This window comes from Plecotus auritus (genome assembly GCF_963455305.1).
Source record: "Plecotus auritus genome assembly, chromosome: 2".
NCBI lineage: Eukaryota > Metazoa > Chordata > Mammalia > Chiroptera > Vespertilionidae > Plecotus > Plecotus auritus.
The window spans coordinates 152,642,105-152,666,394 of NC_137771.1; the positions used below are offsets into that span (position 1 = coordinate 152,642,105).

At 38.3% G+C, this 24,290-nt stretch overlaps 1 protein-coding gene across 4 annotated transcripts in view; it reads left to right on the forward strand.

Moving 5' to 3' along the window:
- ALCAM (activated leukocyte cell adhesion molecule) overlaps positions 1–24,290 on the forward strand; it is a 224,915-nt gene that overhangs the window by 197,827 nt on the left and 2,798 nt on the right. For all 4 annotated transcript variants that reach the window (XM_080654161.1, XM_080654159.1, XM_080654160.1 and 1 more), the window contains one exon: positions 22,720–22,835. In XM_080654161.1, coding sequence (XP_080510287.1) covers positions 22,720–22,807 — 88 coding nt within the window. In that variant the 3' untranslated portion in view covers positions 22,808–22,835. The remainder of the gene's footprint in view (positions 1–22,719; positions 22,836–24,290) is intronic.

Sequence of the window (24,290 nt, forward strand, 5' to 3'; positions counted from 1 at the left end):
GGCAAAAACTAAAACCATTTCCCCTAAGAACAGGAACAAGACAGGGATGCCCATTATCACCACTCCTGTTCAACATAGTACTGGAACTGCTAGCTATAGCCATCAGACAAGAAGAAGAAATAAAAGGCATCCAAATTGGAAAAGAAGTATAACTGTCCTTATTCGCAGATGGCATGATACTGTATAGAAAACCCCAAAGACTCCATCAAAAAGCTACTAGACCTAATAAATGAATTTGGCAATGTAACCGAATACAAAATCAACACTCAGAAATCTATGGCTTTTTTATCACTAATAATGAACTCACAGAAAGTGAAAATAAAAAACCAATCCCTTTTACCATTGCACCAAAATATTAAGATACCTCGGAATAAATTTAACTAAGGAGGTAAAAAACATATACTCAGAAAACTACAGGGCATTGAAAAAAAAAGAGAGAGATAGAGGAAGACATAAACAGATGGAAGAACATACCGTGTTCATGGATTGGTAGTATCAACATCATAAAATTGTCCATACTACCCAAAGCAATCTATAGATTCAATGCACTCCCCATTAAAATACCAAGGACATATTTCAAAGACCTAGAACAAACTTTCCAAAATTTCATATGGAATAAAAAAAGACCGGAATAGCCACAGTAGTCTTGAGAAAGAACAAAGTTGGAGGGATCATAATACCAGATATCAAGCTAAATTACAAAGCCACTGTTCTCAAAACTGCCTGGTACTGGCACAAGAACAGACATATAGACCAATGGAACAGAACAGAGAACCCAGAAATCAACCCAAGCCATTATGCTCAATTAATATTTGACAAAGGAGGCATGAGCATACAATGGAGTCAAGACAGTCTCTTTAATAAATGGTGTTGGGAAAATTGGACACATACATGCAAAAAAAAATGAAACTAGAGCACCAGTTTACACCATACACAAAAATAAACTCAAAATGGATAAAGGAGTTAAACATAAAACGGGAAACCATAAAGTCTTAGAAGAATCCAGAGGCAGCAAAATATCAGACATATATCTTAGCAATATCTTTACCGATAGAGTTCCTAGGACAATGAAAACTAAGGAGAAAATAAACAAATGGGACCACATCAAAATAAAAAGCTTCTGCACAGCAAAAGAAACCATCAACAAAACAACAAGAATGCCCACTGCAGGGGAGAACATATTTGCCAAAGTTATGTCAGATAAGGGTTTAATTTCTAAAATTTATAGGGAATGCATACAACTTAACAAAAGGAAGATAAAACAATACAATCAAAAAATGGGCAAAGGGCCTAAATAGACACTTTTCCAAAGAGCACATACAGAAGGCCAAGAGATATATGAAAACATGCTCAAAGTCTGAGAAATGTAAATCAAAATGACAATGTGGTAGCATCTCACACCTGTCAGAATGGCTAACATCAACAAATGACAAGTGCTGGCGAGGATGTGGAGAAAAAGAACCCTCTTGCACTGCTGGTGGGAATGCAGACTGGTGCAGCCACTGTGGAAAACAGTATGAAGTTCCTCAAAAAATTAAAAATGGATTTCCCATTTAACCAAATAATCCCACTTCTAGGAATATATCCCAAGAAATCAGAAACACCAATCAGAAAGGATATATGTACCCCTATGTTCATAGCAGCACAATTCACCATAGCTAAGATTTGGAAACAGCCTAAGTGCCCATCAGCAGATGAGTGGATTAGAAAACTGTGATACATCTACATGATGGAATACTACGCTGCTGTAAAAAAGAAGGAACTCTTCCATTTGAAACAGTGTGGATGGACCAAGAGAGCATTATGCTAAGCGAAATAAGCCAGTCAGAAAAAGATAAATATCACATGATCTCACTCCTTTGTGGAATATAATGAACAACATAAACTGATGAACAAAAATCGATCCAGAGACATAGAAGCATCGAACAGACCAACCTCAGAGGAAAGGTGGGGGCAGGGGGGCGGGGTAAGAGATCAACCAAAGGTCTTGTATGCCTGCATATGAGCATAATAAAAGGACACAGATAGTAGGGAGGTGAGGGCATGTGCTGAGGAATGGGAGTGGCTGAAGAGAGGTCAATGAGAGAAAAAGGAGACATATGTAAACCTTTAAACAATAAAGAATTTAAATTAAAATAATAATAATATTATTAAATTAAGTACAGTTTCTACCATCAGACTTGAACATTCATTCAAATACCTGTTACTTAATTGAAAAGTGTTCCAACTTTTCAAGAGTTAATATTATTGGTAATAAATTTCATTTATCATCCCAAGAACCAAAGTGTTTTCCTTATGAATTTGTGGCACTCTTCAGGTTTGCTAAGTGCTTTGCTTTCCTGATTATTCTTAGCATGTTATTCCCTGCTGGTGCCGTCTGAGATAAGTCAGCATTTTGGCAATACGAATTATTGTTAATCCCCTTGTCTAGTGCTCATATTTATAATAAAAGCCTTCAAGTTCAGAATTGCTAAAGTCTATTTTTGGCTTTACTATGTTCTCTTTCTTCCTCCTCTTCTAGATCATTTCTTAAACTTTACAAATTATTGTAAGGGTTTCATTTTTACCTATAGCTAATTCATCACCATTTTATATACATGTGATAAATTTTTAATAAAAATATGGTCCAGACTTTCCCTCAGATACCTAAAAAAATATAGCTTTGTGTTTACCATCCTACAAAATAATATCAATAAACTTAGAGTCACTTATTGTTGCAAATAGCTTTGAGCAACAATTAAATTGTGAGTCAAATATTTTATTTAAAAGCCTCAATGATACAGGTAGCCCAGTGGTGAAGTTCGAGAAACATTTAGGGAAGTTTTTGTATTGGCCATTTAAAAACTCATTTGAGACAGACGAGAAAGACAAATCTTTTATACCCAAGTAGAATTTAAGAGTATATTTGATAACATACTTAGTGGCTACCCAGCTAACATGCACTCCCCATTCCATTATTATGAGCTATATATTTTTATATCCATTTTTTATATGGAGACCTGCAGCAAGAAGTGCTTAGCATTTTGAAATGATATACTCATAGCAGAGTAAGAACTCATGATTCCTCTGCTATTTTGATTCATATAACTTCTCACTGGAAGTTTTTTTTTTACTTGGAGATTTTTTTAGTAATGAGAATGGATATTTCCCTAATGTGTAGGGTTTTAACTAACAGTTCCAGGCAAAAGGCATTATTTGACTAAGCCCACTCCATGTCTAGTTGTAGAACAGGTTGGAGAACATAGAAGATCTAGAAATAATTTAATAGTTTTTAAATTATTTACTCCTTTTATCGTCATCCTGTCCTTTATACATTGTTGTTAGCTCTGCAGGAATTTAATGTGACTATTTGAGTTCCAAATCCTCTCCTACATAGTTTATAGTACAAGAACTAATGAAAAATTAAAAGAGCCAACGATAAAGGGGAAAAGGCAGCATGATGTAGCCCCAAACTTGTTCAGAGGTTTATTAAAACCATAACTTTCAGTTTTATTGCATTTAAGAGACCCCTGACCACCATACTTCTTATCACTAAGCTGGGAGCAAGCATATACCAGACATCTGTAATCTCAAAATACACATTGTCTGAGCATTAGAAACTTACCGAGAGATTTATCTTTTGCAACTCTGGAACTCATGACTATTTTCATGAAAATTAGTGAGTAATGTATAGGCCATCTGGAAATCTGAAAATTACAAATATGTTCTGTTAGTTCTGCCTTTATATAATGCTATATTATTCCACTACTGTGTCAGGAAAAGAAAAAGACAGTTCTAAATTGGTGAAGGACTAAAGAGGACTTGCCTATAACACTGAATGTTAAGAAACACTGTTCTATTAAGCCTTTCTAAAACCCTTCTCATTAGTATTTCTTGATGTATGGAATTAGGATCTCACAGGAGAGTTTATTTTAACTGAATGCTGTTTCCAATCCAATCAATACTCACTCTGATGAGGGAATATTGACTCCATACTGAATAAATCTAAAAGATAGTGCTGGGGGACCATTCATAACACATTTTAAATCTTTCCTCATTTATCATTACCTAAGCACCTACTACCCTTTTTGTTTGTTTGTTTGTTTTTGTTCTTTTACTTAAATCCTCAACAATTTAATGAGGGGAATACAACTAATCTTGTTTCATAGTATCAAAGGCTCAGTGAGATTAACTTGACCAAGCATATTCCCTATCTCATATATTTTCAAATATATTTTGGTGCCTCCCCAGGACTTCTTTGGAATTAAAATTGCGTACCTGACTTTGATGTTCTGCTGGCATTTAATATAGTGTTCGGGTTGGAGGGTGAGTTCTGAAGCTCAGGGCTGACGTGGTCTCTCCCCCTGTATGAGAAGAGGGGCTAATCCAAGTTTGGCCTTCTTTCTCCTTTCCTATCCATGGTCTGGCAGGAACCAGAAGGAAAAAAGGAAATTCCTCATTCTTCTATCGAACCACAAATAATAGGGTAAACTAGAGGGAAAATAAGATCACATGGAAGTACCAGAGCCCTCATCTAGTCAGTCACAAGGTCATTGGCTACTTAAAGGGCAGAACCAATCATGGCTGTCCCCTCCCCTACTACATGTGACCTGAAATATTTCCAGATGAAAGGGCTTGTATCAAAATAGAATGTTTTCAAGTTTTTAAATTTACTTGATCTGTATATATACATGCTTTTTTTATTTCAAATGTTTGTTTGTTTTAATTATCTTTTCAAAGGTAAAGGAAGTCCTGTTCCCTGAGCACCTGCCATGGGCCAGGCTATGTGCTGACCCAACAGTAGCCACCTTAGCAATGCACTTCAAGCCATGATGCAGAATGCATGCAGGTGGCATCCTGTTTTTATGCATATTCAGTATGGTTATGTTTGTGTTGGCCTCCTCATCTTTTAAATGGGTGGTCCCCATATTTACTAGATGAAAAGGCCGTTTTCTATTTCTTACTGAGGACAAAAGGATTCCCTATTTAAATGGAGAGTTTCTCTGGAGACTCTTGGAAATTCTAAGGACATAAACTTGAAAGTTGTAATAAGACCAACTATTCATTCTTCATTTTCTTCTTTAAACCCAGAAATTGCTGACAGAAATTGTCCTCCTGAGATGCAGGGATTAGAGCCTTCCTTTCCTTTAACTAATTAATCTTGGGCCAAGAGGAAATTCAGTCTGCTGACAGCTGTGATCAGGGAAGAGAGAAAAGAACTATTGTCTTGGTTGGGATTCTAATTGCTTGTACAGATGTCAATAGCCAGCTTGCTGGAAGTGGCAATTCTACAGGGCCAGGGTCCCAAGTCTTAAATACCTGCAGTCCCATTGCCCTTTTGTGGTGAGTCCCAGGAATACTATACATTAAAAATCACAGAAAATGCTTCTCAAACTAGAAAGTATTAATGACTTCTCATGCTGCCTCTGAGTTTTCAGATTCGTTGTACATATGCCTACATTTGGAAAACCTAAAATCTTAATGAGCTCTTTCATGTATGAATTATTTTAAATGGGATTTTTTTGTTTTTCAGGTATGTAATTCTATTTTAATAGTTCATGTATCTTTTCAAATGATAGCACATCGCAAGATTGTGATGTATTAGCTATATCCACCACGCCCATGCTCTTCACTTTTGCTGCTTCCTCAATCCCCCACTAAATAATGTTTTAGTTGGACTGTAATTGACATATAACACTGAGTAAGTTCAAGGTGTACAAAATGTATTGACTTGTTACATTTATATACTGAAATAAGATTACCACTGTAGCATTAGCTAACACTTCCATCAGGTCAAATAATTATCATTTCATATTGTGGTAAGAACACTTAATATCTAGTCTCTTAGCAACATTGAAGCAAATTTAGGAGATGCCACCAGATTAGTCCACTACATTCTTTGAAGGAGATTTGGAAACAACATTATATTATTGGGGAAATCTCTCAAAAAAGCTAAATCATCTTTTAAAAAGTTATTTTAAAGTAACTTGAACCCTTAATAGGCACTTCAGTTATGGAAATAACACAGATGAAGTGTCCAGACCAGGTTTAACTCCATTCTGCTACTTCATAGCTAATGGCCTTAGGAATAGCTTCATGACTCACCTTCAGTTTGGTGAGGCCCCTCACCTGCTGGGGTCTCCCTGAAATGTCAAATTTATCCTCACAATAGCCCTGTGTGTAGATCCTGTTGTTTCCTTCCTTTATAGATGAGCAAGCATGCTTTAGAGGAGGGACTTGTCCAAGGACTTTCAGCTCAGACTTGACACATGAGGATGAGAACCCAGGCCCACTGGCCTCTTCTCTCTGCCTCATGGATTAGACTAGAGGGTCACCTCTAGGGCTATTTCTAATGCTAATTTATTGGGATTCTATGATTTAAAATTTCTCCCATATTGAGTTACAAAAAGTCAACTGATGAAGAACGTTTAAGACAAATAACCATATAATTAGTATTTTTTACCCAAACACTCATTCTTTATAAATGCCTAACCTTGTCCCTCAAATCAATTGACTGAAAATATTTTGCTGAAAGGAATGATTTAAATAATTGTTTGTTCTCTTCCAGTCATAGATGGATTTTTAACCTCTGTAATTCTTTCAAAACTGAACTTTACAAAAGGATGCATCCATAAAATTATATTGATTTTTGTCACAGCAATCTCAAAACCAAGCCAAAAGTAATCAGAATAATTTTTAAGGGTATTTCTCTGCTAGGGAGAGTGGATTCTCAGTAACAAAAATAAAGAAATTTATAATAAAATGCATATAAATAGTATATACATATACTCAATGAATAAATCCACCTAGGAAGTAAATAAAATGGGAATGGATTACATGTTTGCCACTTAGGAAGTAAATAAAATGGGAATGGATTACATCGTTTGCCTGGTTCTTTCAATCTCTGGCCAAAAGGATCATGCTTTAATTGTTTTCACAACAGGGTGGGGCAAAAGTAGGTTTATAATTGTGAGTCCACGAGACATTTTATTCTTGTATTATTATTTATTGTATTATTTTCCATAAGAACAACTGTAACCCTACTTTTGCCTCATCTTGTATGTTTTTGTAGTATGAAGGTAACATTTGCTTACATTAAATGTACAATTACATCTTATTGGATAAATGTATATACCTTTGTAACCATTACTTCAAATCATGATATAGAGCATTCCATCACCCCAGCTAGTTCTCTTGAACTCCCTTCCTGTCTGACCCCACCAGCCCTGTTCTCAAAGGCAGACACTGTGTAACTGTTAACAACAAGATTTGACTAATCTTAAACCTCATATAAATGGAATTATACATTATGTACTCCTTCGTGTCTGACTTCCTTCATTTAACATAATGTTGCTGAGATAAATGTATTAATAATTTTATTTTAATTTCTGAGTAGTTTTCCATTGTTAGGATATATCATATTATTTTAATCCATTCTCTTGTTTATGGACATTTGCAGAGTTTCTATTCAGGATATTATTAAAAATATGGCTAAAATCAACATTCTCAAACAAATGTTTTGGTGGGCATATACATGTTTTTATTCTCTTGGGTAAATATCTAGAAATGGAATTTCTAGGTCATAGGGTAGATATTTGTTCATGAGAAATTACCAGACAGCTTTCCAAAGTATTTGTCCTTTCTGAGATTCCCACCAGCAGTATATAAGCGTTTCAGTTCTTCCAAATCCTCACTTGAATTTGGGGTTGTCATTTTGTTTAATATCTCTCATTGCAGGAGGTGTGGCATGATATCTAATTTTGGTTTTAACTCACATTTTGTTGAGACCTAAGGATTTTAAAGTCTATTGCTTATTGGTCATCTTCTTTTGTGCAGCGAATATTTAAATCATTTGCCAGTGACTTTATTGGAATTTGTCCTTTTATGATTGATTTGTAAGAATTATTTGCATATTCCACAAAAGTCTTTTGTCATAATTAGATTTTGAATAGTTTGTCCTAGTTTGAGGCTGGATTTTTCCTTTTATTAATGCTGCTTTTGTTGAACAGAAGTTTTTCATTTTGATGAAAAACTTCTCAATTTTTTCTTATAATGTCTAGTGCTTTCTGTGTCCACTCTACAAAATTTTTGCTTTCCCCAAAGTAGTAAATATACAGTATTTTTCTACGTATTTTTGAGAAATTTTATAGTTTTAACTTTTACATTTAAGGATATGATACATATAAAATTTTGTGTATGGTACAAGGTAAAGGTGGTGTATTTGTTTGCTTGTTGCTTTAGTTATATATGTTTAGCCAGTCATTCCAGCACCACTTGCTATAAAGACTTTATTTTGGCCTTGGGGCATTTGTCATAATAATGATAATCATGTGAGTCCTTCAACTTTGATTTTCTGTTCATGTTAACAATCTTATTTCTGTACACTTCCATATAAAATTTAACAACTTGTTAATTTCTACCAAAAAATTATAAAACATTAGGGATTGTGGCTGCTTTGAATTTATAGATATACTAGAGGCCCGGTGCATGAAATTCATGCATGGGGAGGTGTGTCCCTCAGCCCAGCCTGCACCCTCTTCAATCTGGGTCCCCTCGAGGGATGTCCAACTGCCCCTTTAGGCCCGATCCTGGTGGGCAGTCGGACATCCCTGTCACAATCCAGGACTTCTCGCTCCCAACCGCTCGCCTGCCTGCCTTCCTGATTGCCCCTAACCACTCCCCTGCCAGCCTGATCTACATCTAACTGCTCCCCTGCCAGCCCCATCGCACCTAACTGCCCTCCCCTGCTGGCCTAGTCACCCCCAACTGCCCTCCCCTGCAGGCCTTGTCCCCCACTACTGCCCTCCTCTGCTGGCCTGGTCACCGCTAACTGCCCTCCCCTGCTGGCCTGATTGCCCATAACTGCTTTCCCCTTCTGGCCATCTTGTGGTGGCCATCTTGGACCACATGGGGGTGGCCATCTTGTGTGTTGGAGTGATGGTCAATTTGCCTATTACCTCTTTATTATATAGGATTATATAGGTTTGGATAGATTTCATATCTTAAAAATATTTAGTTTCCAGCCTGGCCTGTGTTGCTCAGTGGTTGAGCATTGACTCGTGATCTGGGCACAAGTCCTGGTTGCAGGCTCTATCCCTAGTAGGGGGCATGAAAGTGGCAGCCAATCAGTAATTCTCTCTCTTATCATTGATGTTTCTTTTTTTTTTTATTGTTTAAAGTATTACAAATAGTAGTACATATGTCTCCTTTTTTTTCCCCCATTGACCTCTCCCCCCAGCCTCCCCTACCCCCCATTACATGCCTTTACCTGCCCCTCCCACCCCCAGTGTCTTGTATCCATTGGTTATGCTTATATGCATGCATACCAGTCCTTCGGTTGATCTCTTACAGCCCCCACCCCAACCTCCCCTGCCTTCCCGCTGCAGTTTGACAGTCTGTTCAATGCTTCTTTGCCTCTGTATCATTTTTTCCCCATTTCTTTCCTTTAAAAAAATCTTGCCTCTGCAGACTAGAAATAAACATATAATAACAAAAAAGGTTTGAGTCCCAATTTCAATGTCCAACAGTTCTGAGTCCCCTTTTCAATGTCAAACAGTTCCTTATGTGTACATGTCAGCAATGATATCTGGATGGTGGGCACATGGTGGCAATGCAGGTCCGACCCCCTCTGGTTTGGTCCTAGGCAACCTGCTGCATCGCACAGCTGCTGACTGCTAGCGTGGCAAGGCGTCGTCAGCGTCTTCCATCTCTGGACTGTTTCTCCTCTTGTCTTCGTGGTTGGAGCGGACCTGTCAATTCCTCTCTGATGCAGGAATCCACATGGTCTTGGAGTTGTTTTCTGAAAATATACAAACATATTCTCGACCAAAAGTTAATAAAGGAATCTTTTCTATATAATTGATTTGGGATCCTTTTTATTTTTGCCCAAACGATTTTCCTTTGTCTTATTTAGACACCATATGTGTTTTTCATGGGTGTCTTGCTGTTAACATTACAAATGAAAATTAATTTTGTAAAGTAAAAATTTTCTAGATGTAATTTACTTATAGGATATTTTTCCTTACATGATATTAATCTACTATCCCCCCTTTTTTGATTAATGGAGGCTTTTGTAAATTTTATAATGCAGTCTTGATAACTTTAAATTTTAATTTTTTGCACAAAAATATGACTGCTTTAGTTTCATTGCATGTTCAGGAATTTTACCATGAGATGAACTACCAATAGAAATTTTAGTTACTACTTTAAGAACAGCTTTTTGTCCAGTACAATTAAATTTTCTTGATTATTCACTTATTTCAATTAGCCTATTTAAATTAATCTGAAAACTTGATTATTATTTTACTGTCAAATTTAATACTTTACCAACAATCTTAGTTTACCCTGTAAATATTAGTGGAAAGGATTATTTGCATTCTTGAGTAGGCCCTGAGCATTCCTGGTGCTCGGCTGGATTTAGATATAGGACAGCTGCTGTCGGCCAAGTCTCTGTCTGTTACTTGGGTCCCAATCTGAGCTGGATGTTTCTATCCCTCTTTCCTTTTCCCTTCCTCTCTCTGAAATCAGTGAAAACAGATTTTTAAAAAATATTTAGTTTCCCGCCCTAGCCAGTGTGGCTCAGTTGGTAGAGTGTCATCCCGTGCACCAACAGGTTGCCAGTTCGATTCTCAGTTGGGGTGCATTCAGGAAGCAGGTGATCGATGTTTCTCTCTCATTGATGTTTATCTCTCTCTCCCTCTCCTTTCTTCTCTCTCTCTAAAAAAATCAATAAAACATATTTAAAAATATATATATTTCGTTTTCCAATCCATGAATATCATATATTTCTTCATTTACTTTAATTTTTTCCATTTTTTCTTAGCAATATTTCATGAATTTTAATGCAGATATTGGACATCTTATAAAATTCATTCATGGTTTTATGTATTTTGCAGATGTTATAAATGCAAACATTTTATAATTTTTATTTTCCACTTATAGTAATATATGGAATTATGATTAATATATGTTTTAAATTTACCTTTATTGTTGAAAGTATTACAGATGCCTCCTTTTTTCCCTATTCACCCCCTCCACCCCACTCATGCCTTCCCCCCATAATTAATATCTTCCTAAATTCATTGGTTAGTTCTATTAGTTGTTTTGTGGATTTCTTGAGATTTCTATCAAAACAATCAGTCAATAGAGGTAATTTTACTTTTTCTCTTCTATATGTCATTTATTTTTCTTGCACTCATAGAGAGCTCTAATACAATGTTGAATAGAATGTTGACAGCAAACATCTTTATTTTTTTAAACATATTTTTATTGATTTCAGAGAGTAAGGGAGAGGGAGAGATAGAAACATCAATAATGAGAGGGAATTATTGATCGGCTGCCTCTTGCATGCCCCCTACTGGGGATCGAGCCTGCAACCCAGGCATGTGCCCTTGATGAGAATCGAACATGGGACCCTTTAGTCCCTAGGCCGATGCCCTATCTGCTAAGCCAAACCGACGAGGGTGACAGCAGACATCTTTACATGTTCCCGGTCTTACAGAAGGAATTATTCAGTATTTCCCACTATGGATGATGTTAGCTGTATGTTTTTCATATGAGCCTACCCAGAGTTAGCCAAACTGTAAGGTTGAGGACACAGTCCTCCAAACTGCCAAGTCTGTTCAATATTTCTGACCTCAAATGCAAGGATTTAGGGTACAAACAGGAAGTTAGAGGGAAGAATCCATTTAAGATTGCCCTCATTTCTGACATCAACTCAAGTTTGATGGTTTTCTCAAAACCATCCTCAGGCTTGGTAATTTTCTAGAAATATAGAACTCACTGAAACCTATTATACTCGTAGGTTTATTATAATTAAAGGATACCCTAAAATTGACCAAGGGAAGAAAAGTATAGGGTAGAGTCTGGGAAGGTTCCACATGTGATGTATCCTTTGTCCTCAGAGATTGTTACTTTACCGGTATAGACATGTGCCAAAAGTATGGAGTTTGCCAATCTGAGAAGCTTCCCAAGCTTTAGTGTCCAGAGTTTGTATTGAGGCTTTATAAAGTAGGCTTGATTGATTAATCGTCCACGTGGATGAACTCAGTCTCCAGCCTTTCACTTTCCCAGTCAGGCTGATATCTCATGGCCAAAGCCACCCAAATGCATATAGTTGTTCTCTCAGCTGGGGCCACCGTTGATGGCTCTTACCTGGGGCATTTCCTCAGCATAAACTATCAGGTGTGACCTAAGAGGCTCACCATGAATAAGATGACTCTTATCACTTAGAAAATTCTAACTATTTAGAGGTTATCTCCCAGGAACTAAGGACAAGGGCCAGACCTCTTTTTGAGCAAGGCCAAATTCTTTACTACACAATGTCCTGTAAAAGGTTACAGAAATTTTCAATATTCCTATTCCCAGATTGCTAAGAGTTTTTTATCATAAATCACTGTTGAATTTTCTCAAATGCCCTTCCTGCATTACGTTACATTTATATCCATGTTATTTCTACAAATAATCATTTATTCTCATTTTTTATTCTTAAAAAAATGGTAAACTACATTGATTGACTATTGAATGCTAAGCCAGTGTTGCATTCTGTAATAAATCCAAGTCTTTATGATGTGTCATAATTTTTATATATTGATGGATACAATTTGCCAACATTTTATTAAGGATTTTTTTTCTATCTGCATTCATGAGGAATATTGGTCTGTAATTTTCTTTTCTTGTAATATCTCTGTCAAGTTTTGTTGCTAGGATAAGGTGAGCTTCATCAAATGGCTTGGAAAGAGTCCCATCCTCTTCTTTACTGAAAAAGTTTGTTACTTTCTTAAAAGTTTCATATAATTTAATGGTGAAACCACATGGGCTTGGAGCTTTCTTTATGAAAACTTGTTTTTAAAAAAATAAATGACCCTAGCCACTGTAGCTCAGTGGATAGAGCATCAGCTCCTGCACTGAAGGGATGTGGTCCAGGTCAAGGACATATACCTTGATTGCAGGTTCCATCCCTGGCCCCAGAGCTTATGGGGGAGACAACCAATCAATGTTTTTTTCTCACTCTCTCTAGTTGATGTTTCTCTCTCTCTCTCTCTCTCTCTCTCTCTCTCTCTCTCTCTCTCTCTCTCTCTCCCTCCCTCCCTCCCTCCCTCTCTCCCTCCCTCCCTCCCTCCCTTCCACTCTTCCACTCTCTCTAAAAATAAGCAATGGCAAAAATAAATATTCTCAGATGAGGATTAACATATATGTTAATAGAAATAAAGTTGCTTCTTCTTGAATAAATTTTGGTTTTTCAAGGAAAATGTTTTCTTCATTTAAGTTGTTGATATTTTTGCAAAAAGAAAAGTTATACATAGGATTCCCTTATCCTTTTTTGCCTGTGATTGTGTAGTGATAACACTATTTTTCTAATATTGTTATTTTGCACTTTGTTCTTTTTCTTGCTCAGTCTTTTTAAGGGAGTTATCAATTTTCTTAATATTTTAAAAACTCTTGGCATTGTTTTTATTTCTATTTCTTCTTTCCCATTTTAATTACTTTTGCTCTTATATTGCTGTTTTCTTTCTTCAAGTTATTTAGAGTTTAACTTGCTCTTCTTTCTCTGATTTCATAAAGTAAAAAATTTACATCATGGATGTTAGCCTTTCTTCTTTTATAACTCAAGCATTTAAACTATTAATTTAATCTCAGCACTCTGTTAACAACATTCCACAAATTTCAGTATGTTGTATTTACATATTTATTCAGTTCAAAATATTTTTAAATTCCTTTTGTGGTTTCTTATCTGGAGTCATGTAACTAGAACTGTATTAAATTCTAAACATTTCTCATTTAGTTCTGTTTTGTTAAGACAGCCAGCTCTGCATGCTTATACTCTTTTAAAATTCATTGAGATTTATTTGTAGGGTTTTTTTGGGGGAAGTGGGGTTGGTGTGCAGGCATGCAATATTTCCTAGTAGATGCTATGTTGGACCTTGAAAAAAATAATTTGATTATTGGTGGGTATAGTGTTCTATAGCTGTATATTAGGTTAAATAAGATAGTTTAAATATTATCATAATTTTTTTCAATTATATAAAATCACTTTACATATAATGTAAGGATATACTAGTAAGCATACATTTCCAGTACTAGAGCTACCCAATACTAGCTACTTTATTAAGATCAAGCATAGTGAATTTTGATTTATTAATCCTATCAGCTACTGAGAAACGGTCATTAAAGTCTCTAAATGAGATTGTGTACTTGTCTATGTTTCCCTCAAGTACTTGTCAGTATTTGCTTTATTCTTTCATTAGGTACACACACTTACAGTTGTTATGATTTTTTAGGTGTTAAACCTGCTATAATTGTGAAATGTCTCTCATTATCGCTGCAATATTGCTTGTGTTGAATTTTACATTGCCTGGTATTAAGATAGCCACACGGCATCCATAAGCTTACTGGTTACATGTTTATCTTTTTCTATCCTTTTATTTTCAACTAGGGGCCCAGTGCACGAATTCATGCACCTTGAAAAGAACTGTGGGCTGCGAGCTGCGGTGGGCAGAGGGACAGGTCTCAGCCCATCCTCTGTGCTCCCGCCCGGCAACCCCATTCCTGCCACCACTGCTCCCATGCTCTCCAGCAGCAAGTGCAAGCGGGGCCGGTGCTGCCAGTGGGTGTGAGTGGTGGCTGCTGCCCCAATCACCCCTCAGGAGCAGGGGGAGGTGGAGAAGCCCTGAGGGACGATCGGGGCAGCAGCCACCACTCGCACCCACTGACAGCACCGAGCGATCGGGGATGGCTCCAGACACCGGCAGTGGTTGCGAGCAGCAGCTCCAGTGCTGGCAGCGGGCGTGAGCAGGGCCAGCGCCAGCAGCAGGTGCAAGCACCCAGTGGGACCACAGTGCGTGGGAGCAAAGAATTTTCAGTAACCACCAGAGGCTTGCCCTGATAACAGTGACCGGCTCCCCTTGGTCTGGTGCTCCCACTCACCTACTCCACCATTTTGCCACAGCTGATGCCCACCATGTTATTCGGTTGTTCTGCTCTTTGGTCTATTTGCATATTAGCGTTTTATATATATAGATATTATTTATCTCTTTATGTATATTTAAAGTGCATCTCGTATAAAGTAAGGCTGATCAAACCATGACTCCAGGCTGCTGCCTCATTTTGTAAATAAAGTTTTATAGGAGCACAGCCATTGTTGGTTGCTTCATACTACACTGCCGGAGTGGAAGAGTTGGACCAAAAACTATGCAAGCCTAAAATATTTGCTATCTGGACCTTTCAGAAAAATAATTTAACCCCTGCCCTCAAGCATTTTCTTGTCTTACATAGTATAGTATGACAATCTCTAACTTTTAATTGGATATTTTAGCCAAGTTACATGACTTAACTATTGATATAATTAAGACCACTATCTCCCTATTTGTTTCTTAGTTGTCCTCTGGTCCTCTTTTCCTGCTTTCCAGTACTCAAATAAGTTTTAGTATTGCATTTTAATTGCTCTACTGGTCTTTTAACCCTACTTCTTTGTATTCTTTTATTGTGGTTGTTCTTGAGATTATAATAACAACTCTTAGCTTATAACATTCTATTAGAATAATCAAGGTACATATGTATGTATGCATATGATTTTGTGCAGTTTTATCTGAAAAGATTGTTGTAAGACATCACTCAAGTTCTGTCATTCTATGCAGTATTCTCTATATTTTACTTGTCTGTAAGACAGCAGCTGGGTATATAGAACTTTATGTTGGTGAACACTAATATAAGGAACAGTAGAAGGAAATAGATATGAATATAAACAACCAATTACATATTTTGTGTGTTACATGTATTATCCTATCTAATAAAAGAGTAATAGGCAAATTAACCATCACTCCGCTACACCCACAAGCCACGCCCACCAGCCAATCAGGAGAGAGTATGCAAATTAACCCAACCAAGATGGCTGTGGCCACAGAGCGAGCAGGAGGCTTGGGTTTGCCCGGCAATGGAGGAAGCCAAGCTTTCCACACACCCTGGCAGGCCCAGGCCTCCACTCAAGGCTACAAAGTTTCAATTATAGAAGATAAATAAATCCCAACAAAAATGGTGGCAGCCACGGAGCTGGAGAGAGCAGGAGGCTTGAGTTGCCCCCGGCGATGGAGAAAGCCAAGCTTCCACAGCCCTGGCCTGCCTTGGCCTCTCCTCAAGGCTACAAAGTTTCAATTATAGAAGATAAATAAATCCCAACAAAAATGGGTGCAGCCACGGAGCAAGCAGGAGGCTTGGCTCCGCTCAAGGCTACAAAGTTTCAATTATAGAAGATAAATAAATCCCAGATCCCAGGGCCTCCGCTTGGGTCACCAGGGGGCGTGGCCGGCCTGCAAACCACCACAGGCCCCTTGCCCAGGCCGCCCCACGCCCCAAGGGAACCCCCACCCTGATCCGGGACACCCTTCAGGGCAAACCAGCTGGCCCCCGCCCGTGCACCAGGCCTCTATCCTATCTAATAAAAGAGTAATATGCAGATTGACCATCACTTCAACACACAAGATGGCTGCCCCCATGTGGATGCAAGATGGCCACCACAAGATGGCCAGCAGGGGAGGACAGTTGGGAGAGACCAGGCCTGCAGGGGAGGGCAGTTAGGCGTGACCAGGCCGGCAGAGGGCGGAAGTTGGGGGTGACCGAGCCTGCAGGGAAGGGCAGTAGGTGGGGGACCAGGCCTGCAGGGGAGGGCAGTTGGGGGTGACCAGGCCTGCAGGGAAGGGCAGTTGGGGGGGACCCAGGCCTGCAGGGGAGAGCAGTTGGGGGGGACCAGGCCTGCAGGGGAGGGCAGTTGGAGGTGACCAGGCCTGCAGGGGAGGGCAGTTAGGGGCAAACAGGCTGGCAGGGGGGAGCAGTTAGGCATCAATCAGGCTGGCAGGGGAGTGGTTAGGGGGTGATCAGGCTGGCAGGCAGAAGCGGTTAGGGGCAATCAGGAAGGCAGGCAGGCAAGCAGTTGGGAGCCAGCAGTCCTGGATTGTGAGAGGGATGTCCGACTGCCCATTTAGGCCCAATTTTAGCGGGATCGGGCCTAAACGGGCAGTCGGACATCCCTCGAGGGGTCCCAGATTGGAGAGGGTTCAGGCTGGGCTGAGGGACACACCCACTCCCCTGCCCTGTGCATAAATTTCATGCACCAGGCCTCTAGTATACTATATTCTTACAATAAAGTCAGCTAGAGAAAAGAAAATTTTATTAAGAATATTATGGTGAAGAAAAAACACATATACGGTGAGGTCAGTTCAGTTCATCAAAAGAAATAACATATTCAGTCAGTGTATTATATGCTATGGGTAAATAAAAGTAAAACATGGTCCTTACTTTCAAGAAGCTATACTCAAATCAAGAAGAAGAGTGTGCCCATATTTTGAAGTGTCATGAGATTGATGGCTGGAGATATGGATGGAAACTCTCCAAAGAGATGGATCTCTATTTAAGTGCTGGAGAAAGTAGCACTTGCTAGAATCTTAATCAGAAGCCTTGGAGGGTCATGCCTTAGGGCAGTGGTCAGCAAACTGCGGCTCGCGAGCCACAGTTTGCCGCTCTGTTGACTAATGAGTTTGCCAACCACTGACCTAGACTCTGGATTCCAATAATTACAGGCTGTTGTTGTTCCTTGTGATTAAGTCCCTATCCCAGTGGTCGGCAAACTCATTAGTCAACAGAGCGGCAAACCGCGGCTTGCAAGCCGCATGTGGCTTGCAAGATGCATGTGGCTCGCAAGCCGCAGTTTGCCAACCACTGCCGTAGGGAAAAGGGCAAACAAGAGGAACACTGGGTCTTACTAAAACTGCAGCTGAGCCTCAGCCTAATTTAAGCCCTGATTAAACTGGAGTCATCAGCCCCTCACCCTGCCTACTTAACAAAGGAAAGGGGGACCTTATCTGATGGGAAAGAACATTGTTTGCAGTCTCTACAGCTCATTTATATATGGTGTCATACAAAATACTCTAGATAAAAAGCAAAGTGTCAAGAATATACAATCAAAAATCAAAAGAAAATGTAGACAAGCAGATTCATGCATGATTTTGGTACTATAGTTAACAGACAAGGATATTAAAATAACTCTAAATAATATCTTGAAAGTGGAAGAAAATATGGTCATTGTAGATTAATGGAATAGAGAATTTAAATGTATTTTAAAATCAAATTGACACTTTAGACCTGAAAATATATATTGAAAAATAAGTCTTGGGTGGATGAATTTAAAAACAGATGGGCTACAGCAGAACACAAGAGAAGTAAGCTAGAACACAGATCAATGGAAATCACCCAGATTGAAGCACAGAAAGGAAAAAGAATAGATAAGACACATAAGAAAATAAGAGATGTGGGACAACACAAAAGATCTAATTTAAGTATAAGTAAAATCCCAAAAAGAACAAAAAGCAAGAATGCCCACCACTAGCAAAATATATAAATAAATTATAATTTATTTAACCAGTGACAAACTATACAGCCATGAGAATCAAAACCTACACTACATACAACATTATATATGAATGTCACAAACATCAGTTGTGTTTAAATAAAAGGCAGAGAAAAGTGAATACATGAGGTATAATTCCATTTATATTCACATTACAAGAACTGGTAAAACTGTTCTTTTTTTTAATTTAATAAATCTTTACTGTTCAGATTATTACAGTTGTTCCTCTTTTTTCCCCCATAGCTTCCCTCCACCTGGTTCCCACACCACCCTTTCTCCTTACCCCCCCCCCCCCACTGTCCTCATCCATAGGTGTACGATTTTTGTCCAGTCTCTCCCCACACCCCCACACCCCTTGCCCCTGAGAATTGTCAGTCCACAACCTTTCTATGCCCCTGATTCTATTATATTGACCAGTTTATTCTGTTCATCAGATTTTTTATTCACTTGATTTTTAGATTCACTAGTTGATAGACATGTATTTGTTGTTCATAATTTTTATCTTTACCTTTTTCTTCTTCTTCCTCTTCTTACAGAATACCTTTCAGCATTTCATATAATACTGCTTTGGTGGTGATGAACTCCTTTAGCTTTTTCTTATCTGTGAAGCTCTTTATCTGCCCTTCAATTCTGAATGATAGCTTTGCTGGGTAGAGTAATCTTGGTTGTAGGTTCTTGCTATTCATCACTTTGAATATTTCTTGACACTCCCATCTGGCCTGCATAGTTTCTGTTGAGAAATCCACTGACAGTCGTATGGGTGCTCCCTTGTAGGTAACTAACTGTTTTTCTCTTGCTGCTTTTAATATTCTCTGTTTGTCTTTTGCTCTTGGCATTTTAATTATGATGTGTCTTGGTGTGGTCCTCTTTGGATTCCTTTTGTTTGGGGTTCTGTGCACTTCCTGGACTTGTAAGTCTATTTCTTTCACCAGGTGGGGGAAGTTTTCTGTCATTATTTCTTCCAATAGGTTTTCAGTATCTTGCTCTCTCTCTTCTTCTGGCACCCTCATAATTCTGATGTTGGTACACTTGAAGTTGTCCCAGAGGCTCCTTACACTATCATATTTTTGGATTCTTTTTGCTTTTTGCTTTTCTGGTTGAGTGTTTTTTGCTTCTTTGTAATTCAAATCTTTGACTTGATTCTTGTGATCCTCTAGTCTGCTGTTAGATCTCTGTATAATATTTTTTATTTCAGTCAGTGTATGCTTAATTTCTAGTTGGTCCTTTTTCATATCCTCGAGGGTCTCACTAAATTTATTGGCCTTTTCTAGAAAATTCTTGAAAAACCTTATAACCATGGTTTTGAACTCTATATCCAGTCGTTTGCTTTCCTCCATTTCTTTCATTTGTGACCTGTTTCTTTGTCTCCGCATTTTCGTTGCTTCCCTGAATTCATAGAGTGGCTTTGTGTGCTAGGTGTCCTATTGGGCCCAGTGGCTCAGCCTCCCCAGTTACCTGAGGTGGACACTCTTGGTGCACCCCTTTGTGGGCTGTATGCACAGTCTTTTTTAAAAAAAATATATTTTATTGATTTTTTTACAGAGAGGAAAGGAGAGGGATAGAGAGTTAGATACATCAATGAGAGAGAAACATCGATCAGCTGCCTCCTGCACGCACCCTACTGGGGATGTGCCCGCAACCAAGGTACATGCCCATGACCGGAATCAAACCTGGGACCCTTCAGTATGCAGGCCAACGCTCTATCCACCGAGCCAAACCGGCTTGGGCATGTGTGCACAGTCTTGTTGTAGTTAAGCCTTGATTATTGTTGGTATCACTGGGAGGAATTGACCTTCAGGCCAATTGGCTGTGAGGATCAGCTGTGTCTATGCTGGGAGAACTTCTGTGTTGGAAACACCCTTATGAGACAAGATCTGCAAAAGCCTCTGTGCTCAGCTTGGATGGGGCGGAGTTTCAGGGCAGAGCATAGAGCATTGGTTTCCCATCAGCCCTGTCCTAATAGCCCCCTGTGTCTCAGTGTCCCGTGGTAATCGCTGCAAGCACCTCTGAGAGAAAGCTGCCCTTGAGTTCCGCTCGCTGCCAGACAGTCCAGTTTCTCCCAAATTAGTCTGGGTCCCCAGAGTCTTACCCAGAACTGGAGTTCAGTGCAGTCAGGAGCTTTTGTCTCCCTCCCGCTTGAGAAAGCCAGCCGAGTACTCAGTTGCCAGTAATCTCTGTGTGCGTGTCTCAGTACCTCTGCCTCCTGCAGCTCCTCTGAGTCTCAGTGTGCTTTTCTCTTTCCTTCTAGTTGTAGAATTTCCACTCAGCCAGCCTTCCTGTGGTTCTGGATGATGTCAGTTTTGTCTTTTAGTTGTAGTTTTGAAATTGTTGTGCGAGGCAGCAGTTTAGGTGTTTCCCTATGCCGCCATCTTGGTTTCTCCTAGGTAAAACTATTCTGTGAGAACTCAGGACTGTAGTAACTTTTGGGAGGCAATAGTGAGAGGAAGGAGCATAATGTACTTCAGGGTCTGCAACTGTTCTATTTCTTGAGCTGCGTACAGGTTGCATTCATGCATGCAGTTTTTGAAAATTTATTGAATTTTACTTTTATTATTGGTATATTATTTTATATGTATATAATTCTTCAACAAAATAAATCTTAAAGGATTTGTAAATTTATAGAAAGTCTAGGCCTTAAAATAGGACTTAGAAAGCATCCTAAATCACCACCCCTCATATTTTACTGTTGAGGTTACTAAGATTTTATTAGGCATTAGTTAAGTAATTTGTTAGCAAAAGAGAATAGACCTCAAATCACCTATAATATATAATATATAGTATATTATATAATGTAGATGATATATATACACACACATTATTATATACACATTTTATTATTTGCCTGGAAAATATATATAATAAAGAAGTTGTCATTCATTGTTGTATATGTTAATGTACAATGTATAATGTACCATTTTAGTACAAGATAGAAGATATTTATGTGATATATATAATTCAAGATATAGACTCAAACTTACAACATGGTCTCACTTACATTTTTAAATACCTTTCTCATAAAACGCTATCACATATAGGACTTAATCATGTTGACAGAGTTTGAGATTGCTCTCCTGCCTTTATGCATAGATTTAGAAGGCTGTAATTTAAGCTAAACTAAGGATTTTTAAATCACAAATTAAATTTATACTAAATATAATGAATTTCCAGTTTGAATGAGCTGTATGTCTTTATCTCAATTGGACCAATGTCATACACCATTATAACACTTTTTCTGGTAAAATTGTGATTCTTAGCAAATGAGTTCAGAAATTTTATTTAAAAAATAGAAATACTTTGAGGGAAATTGGAGTTTACTACCCCAGCTTCCATAACCAAGAGATACATCTAGTATTATATAATTTCTTAAAAGTAGAAGAATTACTAGGAATTATATGGCAATAATAATTTGAAGTTCCATATCACTGTGGTTCCCCTGATGTGCTTACAACAGAGAGTGAAGGAGTTAGGGAAAGAAAAAAGGGAGGGAGGGAAGGAAGGAAACGGGAAAGAAGGAAATGATACACTCTTAGATACAGTGATGACTTCTCCTGAGTGATCACAAAACCAAAGAATTTGGCCGTGGGTTTAAGAAAACCTGGTTTAAGTGCTTAAAGGATGGGATCTAGTCAATCATATGTAAACATGGCAACCACTAGGGCAGCGGTTCTCAAACTTTAGCTTGCAGCAGAAACACTAGGTCTTGCTTATCATAGATTGTATGCCCCATCTGCATTTTCTGTTTCCATAATTCTGTTGCTGATCTGGGACCACTATTTGAGAAACACCACAGTAGAGCTGCTTTAACTTCTGCTGCTGCCAATCTTCTGTCGTAAATCTCAGTCTCTTTCTAATCTTGCATTTGATTTATCCAATAAAACAAAATCCATAAACAAAACTACAGGGAATTGGCTCTACCTGGAGGCATAAAAGGGGATGCTAAAAAGGAAATGACCTTAATGAAACTCCCTCAGAAAACTTTTGCCAGAAACTATTTGCACAGAATGAAAATTTTGACTAAAAAGTGATAGTAATTACTTTCCAGAAAGTGGAGAGAAAACCCAGCCAAAACCAGGATGCAACTATGTATATATAGTCTGTGTTCAAAATAATAGATTTATGTTTCTCTTAGCACATATTTAATGCAACCCAGCTGTCAAAGTCATTTCATTGGAATGGGTCCTGTTACCAATCAAGGCTCACAAATGTGGAATTGTTCTTCCTAGTGGTTTGCCTATATTAGAGGTAAAACATGTGCTTCTCAAAGATACATTAATGTGAACCCTAAATTTAAAAAAGGAAAATGTGTGTGTCAATGTAATAATGTTTGATTAATTCCTTTACAGGACCGCATCAAAACATGTAAACAAGGATCTTGGTAATCTAGAGGAAAACAAAAAGTTAGAAGAAAACAATCACAAAACAGAAGCCTAAGAGAGAAACTGTTCTTGTTGTTGTCCAGGTAAGTAAGCTGTGTGAGGTTTATAGAAATAATTCCAAGTAAAGAATGAAACACCCTATGAGATGAAAAGGAAAGCCTTGACAGTAAGATGCTTCATAATTGAGGCTTTTAAAACAGGAAGAGAGCTTTTCAAAAGCAAGCTTTGGTAACTCAGGTGTCTTCAAAAGAATGGAATCTCAACCATTTCCATATCCTCCAAACAAATAATCATTATCCTCTGAATAATTAAAATCAATTTTGAAATTTTAACATTTAATTAGCATTTTATATTCTAATGTCAAAAATTTTGTTGAGTGCAAAGAAGCTTAATTTTATAAACTGTGTTTTGGTTGGATGAGCGCTGATTCTAATAATTTAAATTTATTTTTAAAAACAATTATGAGAATAACTTAAATATAAAAATTCAAATCCAAGGATTTAAGATATTAAAAGTATCAGAGTGTTTATACAGCCATCTCTCAAATCATTTTAATGAAAAGATTAACAAGTTTGTGTACACACACACACACACTTTTGCGGGTCCCTTGGCCCAGCCTGCACCCTTTCACAGTCTGGGAGCCCTTGGGGGATGTCTGACTGACGGCTTAGGCCTGCTCCCCATGGGCCTTTTATTACCCTTTTATTACCCATGGGGAGCGGGCCTAAGCCATCAGTCAGACATCCCCCGAGGTGGGAGAGGCTCCCACCACCGTCGCTGAGCTCACCAGCTGTCAGCCTGGCTTCTGGTTGAGCGGCGCTCCCCCTGTGAGAGTGCACTGACCACCAGGGGGCAGCTCCTGCATTGAGCGTCTGCCCCCTGGTGGTCACTGCATGTCATAGCGACCGGTCGTTCCACCGTTCGGTCAATTTGCATATTACCCTTTTATTATATAGGAGGTATATGTATATATGTGCCTGTATATGCACATATACATATATGTGTGTATAATATAATATATATACACTTGTTATGTGTATTGCATATATTTTATGTAATTTATATGAGTGTGATTCTTTTAAGGTAAGTCATTTGGGCACATTATTTTGTGTGTCCTTGAGTGAGAATAACTTACTGTAGCTGACTCTCTGAAGTTAAAATCCCCAACAACCATAGTAAAACTTTGCTTCATTATACATAAGCCATAGTCACAATTTGAATATGTCACCCAAATTAATCCCATAGAGAAGATATGGGGCATGGGAAGAATTGTAATTGGGAGGATGCACACAGGAAAGAAAAATAGAATAATTTAGGTAAGACACTTTTAAAATCTGAAAACCAGGACGACAGACTGATTGGGAGAAAGAACTGGATTCTTTCCCCATATTTGCCTTTCATTGGAAGCAAGGCAGGCAGCATTTCCACCTGTGGTTTTTTTGTGTTTTTTTTTTTTTCTGCTTCTCTAGAATTCATTCCTCCATCTTCCATAAATATAGATTTTTACCTACTGTTACCTTCAAAATTGGATAGAGTAA